The sequence below is a fragment of the Dermacentor andersoni genome, chromosome 4, assembly GCF_023375885.2.
Source record: "Dermacentor andersoni chromosome 4, qqDerAnde1_hic_scaffold, whole genome shotgun sequence".
Classification (NCBI taxonomy): domain Eukaryota; kingdom Metazoa; phylum Arthropoda; class Arachnida; order Ixodida; family Ixodidae; genus Dermacentor; species Dermacentor andersoni.
The window spans coordinates 145988169-146004298 of record NC_092817.1 but is presented as its reverse complement, the minus strand read 5'-3'; the positions used below and the strand labels follow the sequence as shown (position 1 = coordinate 146004298).

At 41.0% G+C, this 16130-nt stretch overlaps 1 protein-coding gene across 2 annotated transcripts in view; it reads left to right on the top strand.

The window, feature by feature from the left end:
• The window catches only part of LOC126537871 (MAM and LDL-receptor class A domain-containing protein 1-like), a 242010-nt gene extending 226254 nt beyond the window's left edge, over window positions 1–15756 (top strand). Inside the window, exons 58-65 of one of the 2 annotated variants that reach the window (XM_055074502.2) lie at window positions 1288–1402; window positions 3173–3247; window positions 5010–5204; window positions 5910–6041; window positions 9637–9789; window positions 13834–13879; window positions 14667–14722; window positions 15475–15756. In XM_055074502.2, the coding sequence (XP_054930477.2) occupies window positions 1288–1402; window positions 3173–3247; window positions 5010–5204; window positions 5910–6041; window positions 9637–9789; window positions 13834–13879; window positions 14667–14722; window positions 15475–15488 (786 nt within the window). In that variant the 3' untranslated portion in view covers window positions 15489–15756. Of the gene's footprint in view, window positions 1–1287; window positions 1403–3172; window positions 3248–5009; window positions 5205–5909; window positions 6042–9636; window positions 9790–13770; window positions 13880–14666; window positions 14723–15474 lie in introns of both variants that reach the window. The other variant, XM_050184968.3, reaches the window with a different exon arrangement.
• The last annotated feature ends 374 nt before the right edge of the window (window positions 15757–16130 follow it).

Here is a 16130-nt window from a genome sequence, read left to right as displayed (position 1 = left end):
CCACCTTCAAAGAGTGGAATGGTTCTGATATTTTTAAATTATCAGTGAGTGATTTAACTCTGCCAAACGTTACATTAAACAATTTCGGCAATGAAATGCGGCCTTTCTGCAAAGTTTAGTAAGAACAGAGCAGTGGTAAGCGCAACATCATTCTCCTACCACTCTGAAAAAAGAAAGCGTGCATTCCTGTATATTTTTCCGGTTGTGTGGTGCGGTTTCTGCAGCACTCTTGACGTCACAGGCCATAGTATCATGAGTACGACGAATGCCTTCACTCTGCAGGGCGTTGGATCTATGGCTTACCAGACCAACTTCCGCTAAGAGCCAGTAGACACACTAGTGGTAGCAGGCAACATAGCCCGTATAGCTCGGAAGGATACTCTACCTACTCTCATGTATAACTATGGCACGCGCAAACCTTGGCATTGTGTGCGATTAATACACTTCAGCTTTTTGAACAATTTGTTGTCATGGGAATTTTTCTGTTTTATCTCGGGAGACGTGTAAATTAAAAAATGATCGAGGCCGTGCTTTCTCGTGCACATACCGGCCAAGAGAAGCTGGTAGGTTGCAAAAAGATTTTATGAACAGAAAGCACATATGGCGTAACAAGAAACAGAGTGTCATGATATCGTTCCTAAATATTTCATATTTTACCCTAATCTATAAGTCGGAAGAGAAAAGTTATAAGATGACGCTCCAGAAAATGTCACAGCGATCACTTCAAGAACACTCTATCAGTAATAAAGGTCACCTGTTACTCAAGTTGGTTACGAGACAAAGGGGAAAGATGTTACTGGAATGACTGGGAAACCTATTCCAGGGTGATAATCTTTCGGTGAGCCAGAGTGCTTAGTACTCTCATAAATTAAAATGCTACAACACTTCCACCATGCAATAAAACCTACAAGTATTAATCCTCGTATTTCTGCAACGTAAGAATGCTGCTCCCAATGTGATGGTAAATTCAAGGCATCGAGTTTGGAAAGCACAGCTAACTGCGTTTTTTTGGGAAAATTAACGGATATTTATCTTACTACAAGATGTAGCATATTTTTGTGAAACCTGATAAGTTGGCAATATGTAAGCTCAACAATTTGTAAGCCGATGAAAAGTACACGCCTAAATTACAGACAGCGTGCGCAGTGTGAATTACGCCTGGGAAATATTAAGGAACAAATCGTTATTCTGTCTTCACGGCTTTCTGACAGCAGGCCTGGCCCTCGTAGTACAAAATAAATATTACTTTTTCCAATTATCAGCGAGTGTTTGTATCGCATTGCGCAGGTTGTAATCACTGGCCGGACTGCTGGTGGTCGTAGTGACGTCGCCATTGATGACATCGACGTGCGCCGCGGCAAATGCGAAAGGACACCGCTTACCACAACATCTCCAGCACCCGGTATGTTCTAGGTTACCTCGATAGCCGTACCCTCGGCAAAAGTGCAGGTACTCTTAAGGCAACAGTTTATATTAGAGTTGGACGGCATGTTAAAAACAACATAACAAAATCAGTGATATGACAACTTTGTTTCTGAACATTCTTTATGCTAGTTCACAAACAGTGCTTATCTCTAAAGAAAAGGGAATAAAGAGGGGGATATATTACTGCTGCTTCGCATAACTTTGCCCCACCTTGTTCAAATCAGCCTAGTGTTAGACTAGGGGCTCATGTTTCGATATGAACAGTTCTCTTCATGGAAGCTGTTCATAGCAACTTCATGTAGCAGATGAAAAAGGTACAAGCAGTGAAATAAGAACGAGAAAAAAAATCTGGAAGGCAATGCGGCACATATAAAACGACGACTCGGAAGCGCAACTACCAGGCAAATTTTATTGTATTTCCTATGTTTATACAAGCAGAGTACAGTGCAGGGTGTCGAACCGAACCGGAACTGAACCAACAACTGGAATGGAGCCATTATTTCCCGCAGAACCGGAACCGAACCGGAACCAAACCGGGCCTTTATTTTTTCACCATATTGAAACTGAACCTGAACTGAAAACCAAACTGAACCTGAACTGAACTGTAGCACCGTTCCGAACATGTTCAACAAAGGGTTCAGAAGTGCATGTGGACCCTTTTTCATGGCACCTGAGAGGGGACAAGGCTCAACGCCTCCCTTAGGCACCAAACGATTCCGACGGAACGGGCAAGACTCAAAGATCCTAAAACAATATCAACTCAGTTGTGACACTCACTATGTTTTCGGGCGTTTTCGAGCCTCAAGTACATCTTGTCAGACCGCCAAAACCGACTGACTCCAGCAATGCTGGATGACGGTCTGCTTGAGCGTTCGTTTTCAGCATGCGAAAATACAAGTGCAATTGGCATGTAATTTTTTTTTCGATAGTTAAATTACAGAAGGAGAGGAAAGCATCCGTTTGAATTTAAGGGTCCTGCAAATTCAAATGGTAACAGGGACACTGAAGGAATACATCAAGACTAGTTCGATTGGAAGTTTAGGCTTGTGTAATGATGAATTCGTCATTCTTTGCAAGGACAGCGCCTTTGTAAGCAACAAAATTATGAAAGCATAAAAAAATCGCAGTGGTTCCACGTATTTTTAACCACGGTACCTCTCATGCAGCGTCAGCACTGGCTTGTCGGTTCACAGAGAGCGGCAAAGCGCTAGGAAGCGTTGGCACTGCGTCAACTCGTCCGCTTTAAGCATGGGCGATCCAAATTTAGGAGCAGCAGCGGCACCTTCGCTGCCAATTTTCTACGCAACAAAGCCATATCTTGTCACGCAGAAGACGAGGATATACATTTTTGACAAACGAATTATCGATAAAATTTAGTCGAGTATTATCCTTTAGCGTTCATTTGACAGCCAAATTTTGAGAAATGCGGTAGAGCAACACAACTAAAAAGGAAACAACACGTGCACTGGTACCGTGAGCAGCGAGCACACGAACTTTCGGAGGCGCACGCCATTAAAACGGGTCCTACTTCGTGCATTAGCACACCTTCGGTTTTGGTATTTCACAAGGAAATCGCTCACTCCGACAGCGATGTTTATTTGGTTTCCGCGCATCTTCTCATTTGCCATCTGCGTTTTACCGATACCACCTGTACTTAGTGTTATTTGTTTGGTTGTTTGATGCTTAAATCTGAACAAAACACCGTTACGAAAGTAATAAGCTTTTCGTTTCAAATATCCTCTTACAGAAACAACGCCTTTTGTTGAAATTACGACACCAGTAGTTACGCAGCCGGTGTCTACGCAGCAAACTACTTCAACAGGTAATAAGAAAATTATATTCAACCTGTTGTATGCCTTTCCTTGTTCCTAGAAGTGGCAGAGGTGGGAGTTTTCTAGTACTGATGAGCATTAAGTTTTGAAGGCGAAGAATTCTGTGTGTGAGCGCGTTACATTATTAGCTCTTGTGTAAAATTTAAGTCTTGCCAACTTCATTTTTTTCCTAAGTGCATTAGTAAACCACAAGGGGAACACGCGAATCTAAATATGTTCCGATTAACGAATGGTACATTCGATCGTTACTAATAGCAGAACCAACAATTATTGCTTGGAACTATACCTTGGCTGAAACTGCAATTCTAAAAATGAGAAATTGAATTTATTACGGTGTTATTTTAACAGCACCGGCAAGATAAAATATAAATATATAGAAATATAAAAAGTTTGTGCAGATGGTGATGGCTTGTTTTGAAGTTTAAAAACTATGATACTTCTTGAAATGCTCCTTTTTTCTTGTTCACTTGCTTTCAGCATGAGTAACTTAAGTTATCACTTTGGTGTACTTATCAGCAAAGGTTCTTCAGCGCAAGGTTTGCAATATAATTGAAAGTGTATGTAATCACAATTTCGAAGCAAATCGAATAGTCTTAGCGATTGAATTCGTATTTGATTCTAGAATTCCCTATTAGAATGGAGATTTGTCTAAATGATTCTTGTGCGGGGAAGCCACGCTCGTTGTCCGAACTATCCAGTTCCTCTACAAACACGTGGCGGAGTTCACTTATGCACGATAGTCCTCAGTCGTTGGGTGGGCATGTCTCCCCTGAGGCTGGTTATTAATACGTTGTCATTATTTTAACAATTATATAATTTCATTTTTACAACCTTTATTGCCATTGCGCAGTGAATATGATAGTCGGTTCCTTTGCTTCTCTATATAACATTTTGAGTTTACCTGACAGCTATATCTTAAAGCCAGTGCATGTATCAAATATTGTAAACATGTGTTTCAATACCAATCAAACTGAACCGAACTTCTCATTTCCTTTTGAGGATACCAGAATATGTAGCTCTCTTTCTCAAATATTTCTCCTCATTACTATTTCAAAGATACCCCTAATTATAAACATGAATCCTAGAACGCTATAGGTAACATCAAAGCACATAAAGAAGAGTTCTTATAATATTTAAGCTGTACTTTTTATACATAGCATTGGACATATAACATTACTAATATATTGATTTCTATGCAGCTGAGTAAAGAAGTCCACAAAATTGGCTCATTTATTGATCTCAGTTCTGCAGATGAGGACAGAAAGCCGGAATTCTACGCTCACGCCATCTGGTCGTGCCAAAAAATATGAATATGTTCGCGGAATGGTCCTTCAACATCTTTGCTACTATAGACTTCTAAAAATAACTCACTAGTTTAAGTACAAAGCATGCTCTAAGCATCGCTTGGGTATTTATTTTTCAATATATTGTTCTCGGCATGTATTCCCTTGCTCCTAATGCCTTGACTACCAACTTTTACACACTTTTTCAGTCAGGAAAGATATGTAGGATGAAATGATTGGGAAAGACTAACTGTAAAAGGTGGGCAGGTTCACTAACACCGGTGCCTGATTGAGTACCTCACACCACAGGAAGGAATAGTAAAATAATAGTCTCAAGCTGTACTTCAGTTTCATTCTCTTTGTGCATACTTATGTTTTTTTTTTTTTTTCGGGAGAGGGAGGGTAACCAGATACGGTAGGTTTTATAGAGTAAATCGTCACTTACGCAAAACTTTATGTGACATTCTAGAGCCAGCTCTTCTGACTACAGGAGTGGTAACTCCGGAACCAATCACTAGTGAATCTCCAGCCCCTCCACAGCCGAAGCCTGCCTTGGTATGCAGTCGCAGCGAGTTCAATTGCAGAGACGGTAGCACTTGCATTCCGGCGGCACTGCTATGTGATGGCGTTAGCGACTGTCCGAATGGGCTCGACGAAAAGTGCGGTGAGAATTTTTTTTCCCAATAAGCTTTACGTTAGTGATCTCAAGTGTAGTCGTCGGTCTCCTGAAATCTGTGTGTAAGTTTTTATTGCTTGGAGATCTCGAATTCTAAGCGCATATTAAACCACACGTATTTGTTTGCGTTCGGTCTGGTGACAAATAAAGATTTTGAGGCGTCTGCAGTTCAGCAACACAATGTGACAATGCAATTTTAGATGTGCAGTATGATTTATGTTCAGATCATAACAAATGAAATGTCCAGGTGGTCGTATCGTTCTTCCACGTCAATAGAACTATGTACGTTTCGCAGCAAAAGGTCACAAAATCATTTAAAAAGTTCACCGCCTCGAGGTGGTATGGCTTTAAACATACTTATTTTGTTTATTATTATCAGTCATAACTTCTCTTTACTTTCCAATTATTACTAAAATTGGTTTCCACAGTACGTTCTGATGTTCGAACAGTTATCATGATGTTCCGCAAATTAATTTAGATGTTTCTGAATTTTTATGGTTTTGGTATTGGCCGTTAAATTACTCCAGCCGCTAAGCTAAGCTGAAGTAGTCTTCAAATTATGCTTACTATAAGACAGCACCTATAAATGCTCCCTCCATATCTTTCGTTTGTTAAGGAAGGAACTGCTTCTCATATTGTAGTAACTATACATCAGATTCTCTTGTTCTGTGTTTCTTCTTTCACCGATCGCAGGAAGCTTCATGCCATGCAAGGAAAACGAATTCTTCTGTGCTACTCGCTCTCCCAGCGCTTGCCTTCCGCGCTCTCTGCTCTGTGATGGTCACGAGGACTGCGCTGGAGGCTCCGATGAGTCTTTATGCCGTGGTAAGAAAGCATTCGCCTCTAAAAAACTTTGCCACCGGCATCCTCCTTACGTGCATAGGCTTAATTGAGCGATTTCTCTCTGCCAAAATTTTCGTGAACTAACTAAATCACTGCATCATAAAATATAATTATTTAGGTGCAGTTCTACTAGAAGATTGTGATTGCGCAAAGGTGCATTTTTCAGTACATTATTTTAAGCAGTATATGAGCTCGAGGCACGGGTCCGTGCTCCTAAAGCAGATTCTAGACAACAAGTTTCTTAGAAAACACGTGCTGGCTCATTGTGATATCAGTAACATTATTAGCACAGAAGGCTCAGAAATGGTAAGTGGTTCTTACAAGTACAGAGATTCATGAATGGGGTAGTAGAATCATTGGCAATTTCTTACTGTTTTGATCTTTCCTCTGAGTTCGTTGCTTGGTAATGTTGGCTACCATTCGGTTATTTGGTCCCATGGATGTGAAAGTCAAGAGGATGAAAAATAGTTACCATAAGTACGATGCAATCACCATTTTGTATAGATTGCTTAGTTCTTTTTAATTATTTCTATGATGTAGTCTTAACCCAATAACGTAGTATCAGCTTTGAATTTTTTACTAATAGTTTAAAGATTGTTGTGGAGGAGGTGAAAAGTGATCTGCAACTAACGTAGCAAGTTGGTAGTGGCGGTGTAGCAGGAGGCGGGTTTCACAAGTTCGTTCTGCTTCGAGTAAATTGTAAACTTAATACTAACTCAATCATAATATGACATGAGCAGCTAGGATTTTTTATTACCAATCGAAATCAGCGGTTTTATGCAAAATCTGTGGCGGGAACCTGTTTTATGTATATGGATGAAAGGTAGAATAGAGAGCAGGGAAACTTCTTGCACTCTCCATATGTAGACTAGATAGCGAGAGTAGTAGTTATCCAGTTTATAAAAAAGGCCAAGCCAGTTGTGCCACAGCGTTAAGCCATCTTTGACTTTTTTTCTTTGCCATCTTGTCATCACACTGCTTAACCCATATATGTGATGCGGCTTATTCTTGCTATGAGGAAACAGCACACCGCAAAATATTGACTCCAAGAAGTGTGACAACTGCTGGTTCTAAACTAAAATTCTGCAACAGCTCGCATGGTTATTGCTGAAATAAAGCACCCAAGCGTGCCCTATAAAGAATGAAAACGAAAGACAATTATGAACATCATTTTTGACAGAGTATAAACAAAGGGTAGCCATTGCGTTTTTTTTTTTTGATGTTGAATTCATTCATTATTATGCACGTGACGTAGCTAATTGTGCCCTGCAACAATGCTCACAACTTTGAAATGAGAAGCACGGCCGCCATTTAGCAATGTGTCACCATGATGAAAAGTGCTTTACTACTAGCCTATTTTTACTTGTTTATTTTGTTCCACTACGTTTACGTGACACTGAGGGGACTTGAGAATCCATGTAACAGTGAAAAAGAGGGTTTGTGCTAACTGCTTTCTCGTTTTTGTTTTGTTCCATTGCGGGAATGTTCAAAAGGAAGCACGGGAATTAGCTAGCGATAATATTGCTCCTCAAATGCCGACAGATTAGAAAAAAGTTGCGGCTTCACCTTAGTTTCCAGAAACACGGGTATTATTGTCAGGCACACAGATTAGCTCATGTGCAAGATAACTGCGCCATTCAACACGTGGAAAACATTCCTCCAATGCCCATCTTGCGATGATGGTGGACGGTGGTGCGATTAGAAAGAAAGCAATGTAGCGACACGTTTTCATTATCACCGCAGACAGACGTAGTAGCAATCTCGCTACCTGCCACAATGCCAAATGATACCTCGACTCAGTGTATCTCGTTGTAAGAACTGCGCCCCAGTTAATATTCTGTGGTACCAGCAATTTCACGGGTGCAACTTCGTTGCAATGGCGCTCCGTCCATCGGCCGCGATATCCTTTGCGTGTCCACTAAGGGGGACCTGCCAAGAATGGGGGCCCACCAATAGCACATACGCAGTGCCCAAGTTGTTTGTCAGGACACGCATGTATCCAGTGGCACAAAGTTAGTCACCCAAGTGTTCTTCTAGACCAGATAGCAGCCAACACTAAGTTGTCTATTCAGTCACTTATGCAGTGGCCCATATTGTCTGCTCGGCAAGAAAGCAGACAGCAAATACCTACTGGCCCAAACTAGTAGACAACTTGGGTCAGTGGTTGAAAGGGGTCGGATGCAAACAGAGAAACCAGAATCTCGGGAATCTTCCCAAAGAGTGCTAATCGCAATAAAATTAAATACAAACCATCGAAGGTAATTATGGAAGTAAGCGAAGTTTGCCGTTGTTGAGCACATTTGATTGCTCTCGCCACTCTCGCTGCCTCCGAGGTCTTCTTCTTCTGGCCAGAGCACCTTCATCTGGTGCGCCATTATTTCACTTATTGACAGGTTGTTTCGTTTGGAGGCTTATCTGTAACTCGTCACACAGCACGACAGTCCAAAGCGCCGGTGTAACAAACAGCAGCGCCTCGCTTCAACCGCCACCAAGTGCAGGTGTACAACCTCCACAGTAGACATAAAGTCACCACTTACGCAACCAATGAATTGATGTGGTCACCTGCACATGCCCTCTCCCTGTCCGCATTACCCGCTCACCTGCTCATCTCACCACACCGGCTTTCAAAATTAGAATCATTTCTCGACGGTCACACCACTCACGGTATCCAAATCCACCCTTTCGAGCTAGACAGCAGCGCTTTAAAAACCGGCAAATAAATCAGCTACCCTTCAGTTTCACTTAAAGAAAAATAGGTTATGCATCTGAATGGTTTTTGTTTTGTTGTCACTGTTAACAATGTCAGCTGCGGCACTTAACGTTCGATTTCGTGCAATTAGGTAATAAAACTTTAGGTGACAGTTTGTGGGTGCTCTCGTGTTTTTCACTCCACCTTTCGTGTGCGCTGCTTAAATATGACGAAATACAATGATCGCAACATTTACATTCATTTCATCTTATCCTCTGGTGACCGAGTTATGATGTTACGATGTTTTAAGAACTATTGTCAGTACGAAAGCAAAATATTTGTTTCTCTATCTTATAGCTATGACGAATCATTTGGTGATAACAGATAATTTTTTTAATGCAGTGTTTTTTTTCCTGGTGCCTGCCGATGCGTAAATTTTGTAAGTGCTCATCTAGCTGTTGCATAAAGACGAGGTAAGATTTTACATGCAACATGGGTGTGTAAATAGAATGTTTACGCCCAAGCTGCCGGTAATAATTGAAGATGCATAGTCAACTTTCGTTGCTTACCCCAAAAGTTGGTTACTATTTGTTGATCATAATCAAACCACCGCGCATTTATTTCACGCCGATGGCATTTCAAGTTTGTAGTTTTACTGGTACAACTCCGGGAACACGTCTGTCAACATTTACAAAGACTCCAATAACTATGACAAACGAATTCCCTGTCTTGAAGTGAACAGCATATAATTACACAGTGTAATTCACGCATCAATAAAACTGGCCGAAGAAAATTGAACTCTCGGCAGAACCTTTTCCAAAGCTCCATGGAATATTTACAGTGCACTTTTTCAAACGCATTCTGTTCTCTTTCTTCCTATACAATCAGCGTGCCCACCTTACTTGTGCCTGAACGGCGCCATATGCGGATGGACACCACAAGCACCAAGCCCTACCTGTGACTGTCGTCATGGATACGAAGGCCGTCGCTGTAATTTGTTGGCCGGCAGCGTACCAGAAGCAGACAATTTGACAGGAAAAGGTACTTCTTTCTTCGACGCTTGTTATTAACCACATTTTTGGGGATATATCTCGGTTTGGCTCCGGTCGACGTAGTTTGCTGTCAGAGCGAATACGTGAATATGTAACAACCATGATAGGAAACTGCATTTTCTAGGGGGGGGGGTCAGCGCTGATAGCGACTGCATATCAAATTCAGTTAAAATGCATTGTGTAGCCATGTTCAAGGCTGACGTCGAAGCTCAGGCAGCTCAACAGTGTTTCAGCTGTTGCACATTCAGGAGAAATTCTTACGGGCGTAATTATTTCAGTAAAATTTCCCAGACATGATTGTCTGCCGACGTGGCTATATCGAGAAGAAAACAAGCAAAAAAATTTCGTGCTTCTGGACCCACGCTAGTCGTTTTTAGCATCACATCAAAATAACTAAGAGCAGCACGACGTGTGAATATGCCTTAGAATGATCGGATGTAATCTTCTTTACCTATCATTGTGACAGCAATTAGACACTCCAAGCGAATTTTCACCGTCAGCGTTGGTGTCACCGTTTAGCTCGGTGGTAATTTAGGTACATGTATCCTATATGCGATACGAGCCGCCACGATTTGTTACCATCCTCAAAAGTGACGCGCCATGTGACGTCAGTAGAGACTCTACAAAAAGCGAGAACCTGCAGGAGCGCAGCCAGACAGCATTCTAGCTGACACCCAATAAAGTACTACGCAGCCTTCTTATCACTTCTTGCTTTCTGCAACCCACGAGCACCAGAATGCGCTTATCCATGCCCTATATGCGGATTATATTGCAGCCCCATTCATTCATCACAGTTGCTCATACCATGTTTGACGTTCTGGACTAAATGATTCCTTATAATTTTGAGAATCGCAGCCTGCCAACAAATGTAATAAAAGATAATGTTCACAGCTCGTGCCTTTTATCTTGGATCTTCTGAGTCCTTTAATAAAGATACAAAATGACGTCAGAACTTAAACCAGAAATTGATGTAGCTTTACTGGAGCTGCCCTTTACGGGCAGCTCAGAGGCGCCCGTGTGATGTTCTCACAGTCTCCACACGGCAGGTTAAGGCTTTTAAGGGTGCCAGAAATATTTGCCCACCCACGTATCTCGCGTCAACGTTAGTCGGGGCCACGTGATATTAAACGCCGTCCGAGAAAATTAGGGGCAACACTAAACCTTGCTATAAAAGTCAGTGCTTCTCCTTTCGGGCAAAACTTCATTTTTTTTCACGTGTCTTATTGAGAGTTCCAGTGGAGGTTGTAAAATTAATATTCAAGCCATATGTATTTAGTTCAGAATAATGGTAGTTGTCTCTAGACAGCCCGTATTACAGCCTGTATTTACGAGATATTCAGCCAGGATGTTAGAAGAAGTCAGCTTTATAAGAATTGGGCACGTCTATTTTGGGGTGCTTAGGAAAGTTTTTTAGAGTTGCCTGACCAAGCAAGTAACCGAGCACAATGTCCTATAGATCAAGTTGCTCTCGTGAATGTCATCATGAGCGTTTAGTGAAAAACGATGGAAGATAGTGCAAAACTCCGAGTTATGCTCTGCAAAAACAAGCTATCTAACTTTGAGTGGTCCCGCAAGCTGTTTTCTTGCTTATATCATAGGCTTTGTAAAGGAGATACGGTTGTTCGTTAGTGTAGCGTTAACACAGTATTTGAAATCTTTTACAGAAGAATGAGCAAGCTGGTGAAGGCTCATCCTGATTGCGGTAGAGATAAATCACTGATTAGGACAAGAATCGCCAGAGATAGAATCGGGTTACCCGTTGTGGCTGCTTATTGGTTAGGTATAGGGCTGCTAAACATGAGGTCGCCGGATCGATTCCCGGCCACTGTGGCCGCATTTGAATGGAGACGAAATGCGAAAACACCTGCGTACTTGGAATTAGGTGCACGTTAAAAAACCCCTGATCACCTAAATTATTCCGGAGTTCCGCACTATGGTGTGCCTCATTATCAAACCGTGGTTTTGGCATGTAAAAGCCCAGAATTTCATAGAATCAGATGCACGGTACATTCCTGAAAGGGATAAGTTGTCACCCCGTTTAATTGTAGCTTCGTGCTACAATTAGGGTGGATGACATTTTTCCTTTCTTTCATGTACATTCCTCCACCTTTCAGACTTCCGCAAAACCTATTTGCAAATGCAGGCTTACACATATTTGCCTGCATTACAATACAATGGGGAATGTTGATATTTACACTGAATTGACACTCTGTCGTATTATACAAATCACAGGGCAAGAAAACTGCTAGAAGCATGCAATGTGCCTTGATGTCATATTATTCGCACTTAAGATCCGAATGTAGTAAATATCCGAAGATGTTACTCGAACGTAAAACTTCTTGTAAGAGTCACTGAATAAATTTTTTATATTTATAATATGACTTGTTTCGAGAAGCCTGTAAATGGCTCAACTGGAAAATGCTGTTCCTTCTAGGCTTGGTATGACATCTGAAGAAACAAATCATTCGTAAATCAATTTTTTACTGCACTCATAGCCATAACTTGTGCAACTTTTACTGAATTTAGAAGAAAACATTACTGGAGATATACAGGGTGTCACTTTTAAGTTTTATGGAATTTTAAAAAATACATGTGGCAGATAGCATAACTCTTGTCCTTAAATATGAGACATCCACCCGAACAAAGGAAACCCAAAGGGATTCCTCGAAAGGAAAGCTTCGCAGTTGAAGAAAAATTCGTCCTGATGCGGGACTCGAACCCTGGGTTTCCTTTGTAGCACTTAGCTACGTTCGGGCTGATGCCTCCTGTTCCCTTTGATAATTACTTTCCTCTACCTTGAGGGTTTCCGCAGAACTATTACGTCGAACTCTTGTCCTTGAGCTGGATTTTCCCCAGAAGCGGAGAATACAAGCGCGCCAAACCGGAGCACATATGTTCCACTACATACCCAAAACTCAGATTATGAATTATTTGATTTACGGCACATATTCCATATCACTAATTGTAGCTATTGAGCCTGCAGGACTTATCTACTTAAAATTAATTGCGAGGATAGCACCAGTTTCGAGATAATGTTTGCCAAAGTGCAGAGCGAAATAGATGGGTGTTCACTCTACTTTTGTGCTTCAACACATAAACGACATTTTTGTTAGAAGTGTAAGAAGAACAACCATGCATTTTTGGGGCAAGTTTGATGGCGCGTATCTCATACTGATGTCATTCTCGAAATTCATTCAAGCGGATCCGCTTTGCAAACTCACCTGGCACAATTTCTAAATTGCAATATTTGCCGTAATGTAATATATTAAAAACATAATTAGCGAATTTTTGTTAGTTGATTATGTGTTGTGATTATGTTGTTTATTATGTGTGCACAAGAAGCCTTGTAAAAGTCTTGTGGTTTCTTGAGTTAAATAATCCAGCTCAGGGATGTCAAATGTGTTAAGTGCAAAAGTCTATTTTTGAAAAAAACTTCACAGAACTTTAATATAATCACCATTTGCTGGTATTTATTTGTTTCAAACAAATTCAGAACCGCGTGTTCCGGTTCAAACTCAGAACACCTCAAGTTATGTTGCACAGCGTAGTGCTTATTGTTTTGCTTTTCTGCCACATATGGAAAACTTATCACATGCCATCAATATTAAATGATATTAGAAAAATAGATGTTAGGCCATCCTGAATCCATGTTCATAAAGCAGTTTGTGCTATAAATCGCTTGTTGATGTGCATGCCAGCAAACACAGGTAAAATATGGTGATGTTATCGAGGCCAGCCAGCCAGTGCTGGCAACTTATATGAACCAAAGGCTTGATTAACGGTGACCCAAAATTCATTGAGTTCTTCTGAGCCTGAGTTGTCATTCATGCAGCGCTTCGCATCGCCGATAACTGGCTGGACATTGTTGATGCCACCAAAGGAGAGAAACATATTGCTTCAGTGGCAAGAGTACTTATAACCATTGCTCGATGTCATTCAGGCTGAATAATTTTCTCGACTTGTTTTACAGGTTCTGGATCTGCTGCCGGCATTGTTACAGGCATAATTGTTGTTTTGGCTATCATTCTTATAGCGGCAGTAGCCACATTCATTTTTATCCGCGGACGGCGCAAGGCGCAGTGAGTATTTCCCCGTGATTTTTAAAGATGGTTTTCTTTATTCGGGCAATATTTCAATATTGTTGAACTACACATCGAATCATAAATGACAATTTTTTTTTGAGTCATGTAAAATACGCATCTTTCTGTTTTGATGCTCGGGTCAGTATCAATGTACAACTAATTTTTTCATTGTGCAGAAAGCAAGGAGAACGAATATACAAATACACTTTCACATACCACTTCCAAATAGGCAACCAGCTTATTTATGCTCACTGTGTTCCTATGTCAGGTCGGCCTGATAAAATATTGTTGCAGAGGAATTTTGAGCACAGCCTCGTTCTATAAGACAAGTCGTGATAAGCGTAACTTCAAGTGAGGGGCTAAATTTAGCTCAAAAACCCATTTGTCAATGCGTAATGCTGTAAAGGATCAATGCCGGACTGTTCATGTGTTTCGGTATTTTTCTTCTGATAGATTCCCATACAAAGACTGTCCTATAGCGTTATTGCTAGTTTTGTTATTGCTATGTTGCCTTAAAAGCCAGCTGCCTTAACATACCTTAAACATACATTACCTTAAAGGCAACAGTGCTGCCAACGCTGCATGTGTCAAGCTGCAATTGACGTACAGTAGTGTCAGCATAGCCTTGAAGCAGCGTTACCACTATGGTACCTTTCTCGCTTACTTTAACAATATCTCACTCGTAGCATTGTTGCATGGTACGAAAGTATAAAACCGCAGAACTTGAACCCATTTGTGAGTATTCGGCATATTGTGCTGACTGTATATTGATGCTTCTTCGTAGGAACTCACCAGTCTTTCTCGACAATCCTTCATACGATGCTTCAACTGATGAAACAAGTAAGTAATCTATGTCAAATATGAGTTCATCACAGAACTCAAATTTCCAGTCCAGTGTCATACTAACAAAACTCACGCAGGATAAATTACATGTGAGGCTTATGCTGCACTTGTGAAAATTTGTTGAGTACTTTGTTAGGGTTATGTTTAAGGCCACAATAAAGGAAGAAAAAGAAACTGCCCGTCCTCATCAATTCTAAATGCATTGAGAAACGTGCTAGAGAAGCTACGTAACATTGTAATGTTCGTCGTCATTGCTTATTAAGAAAATAGCCGCTGTCTGTATTTATACTAGTTTTGCTCTACAGCAGACGTGACTTTGACGTGCATGGCGGAAGTGCTCTCGGCTTCAGTATTAGAAGGTGAACGTATACAGGATGGGCCCCCGCGTCGTAAGTTTATTGGAGTTCCTGTCAGGGGAAGCATCGTAGAAAGTGACTTTAGAACTTCTGCGCAGCTTTCTTTTATTTTTCAGTCTTATGAATCTCCCGCTTCTGCTGTCATCTACAGTAAAACTTCTTTCTTTTTCCTTTTTTTTTTTCGAGGGGGGGGGGGGGGGGGAGCGGGGTAATGCTGTCCAATCAAGATGTTACCAATAATTCTGGCAGTAAGCAGTACGTTGACTCTCACTTTGTTGTTTAAAAGGCTGGCTTTTCGCACTTACCCTCAGTGGAGGCTAAAATTTTACTACAAGCTTTAGGGTACACCTTCTTGATTAAGTAACGACTTTCTGTTCTCTTCCTACATTCTAGGGATCTTCAACTGACGGGCCAAGTTACTGCAAGAGTACTGTGACGTGATAAGCTCATGGAACATGAACACACTGTACAACGCGAAGAGTTGACCTCTATTTATATCGTTTATATGTTATGTTGTTTATATGTTCGCACCCAAACATACTCATCAGCAGGAAGAATAGAGAAGCCGGAGTAATGCTGTCAACATGTTACCTTTTTGCGCAAGTTCACTCGACGACAAGCTGCAAGGAATAAATTATGCTTGTTTATGGCAATAAAAAAAAAAGACGTAAAGTATGATGGTTTTATGTTAAACGAAAAAAAAAGAATGAATGAGGAGAAGGCCACAAATGCGCCACTACACTAGACTAGGTTTCTAATCAGTAATATGACAGCACAATTAGTGAAACAAAAAGCAACAAAAGAGGCAATCGACTTACCTGGGTCATTGCACAGCACATAGCTACTGATCTCATAAAAAGAAAACAATTGAAGTTTGAACAAACTATCTGAGATAATGCAAAAATAAAGGAGCCGAACGGGAGTAAAATATTCTACTTCGTGTGTGAAGTGCAAGGTTATCTGGCATAATGATTTTGCTTTCGGTTGAATAGATGTGTACACCACATAGGCCTCCTGCACTGAGAGCACTAGCCCAGTGTCGCGTCGGA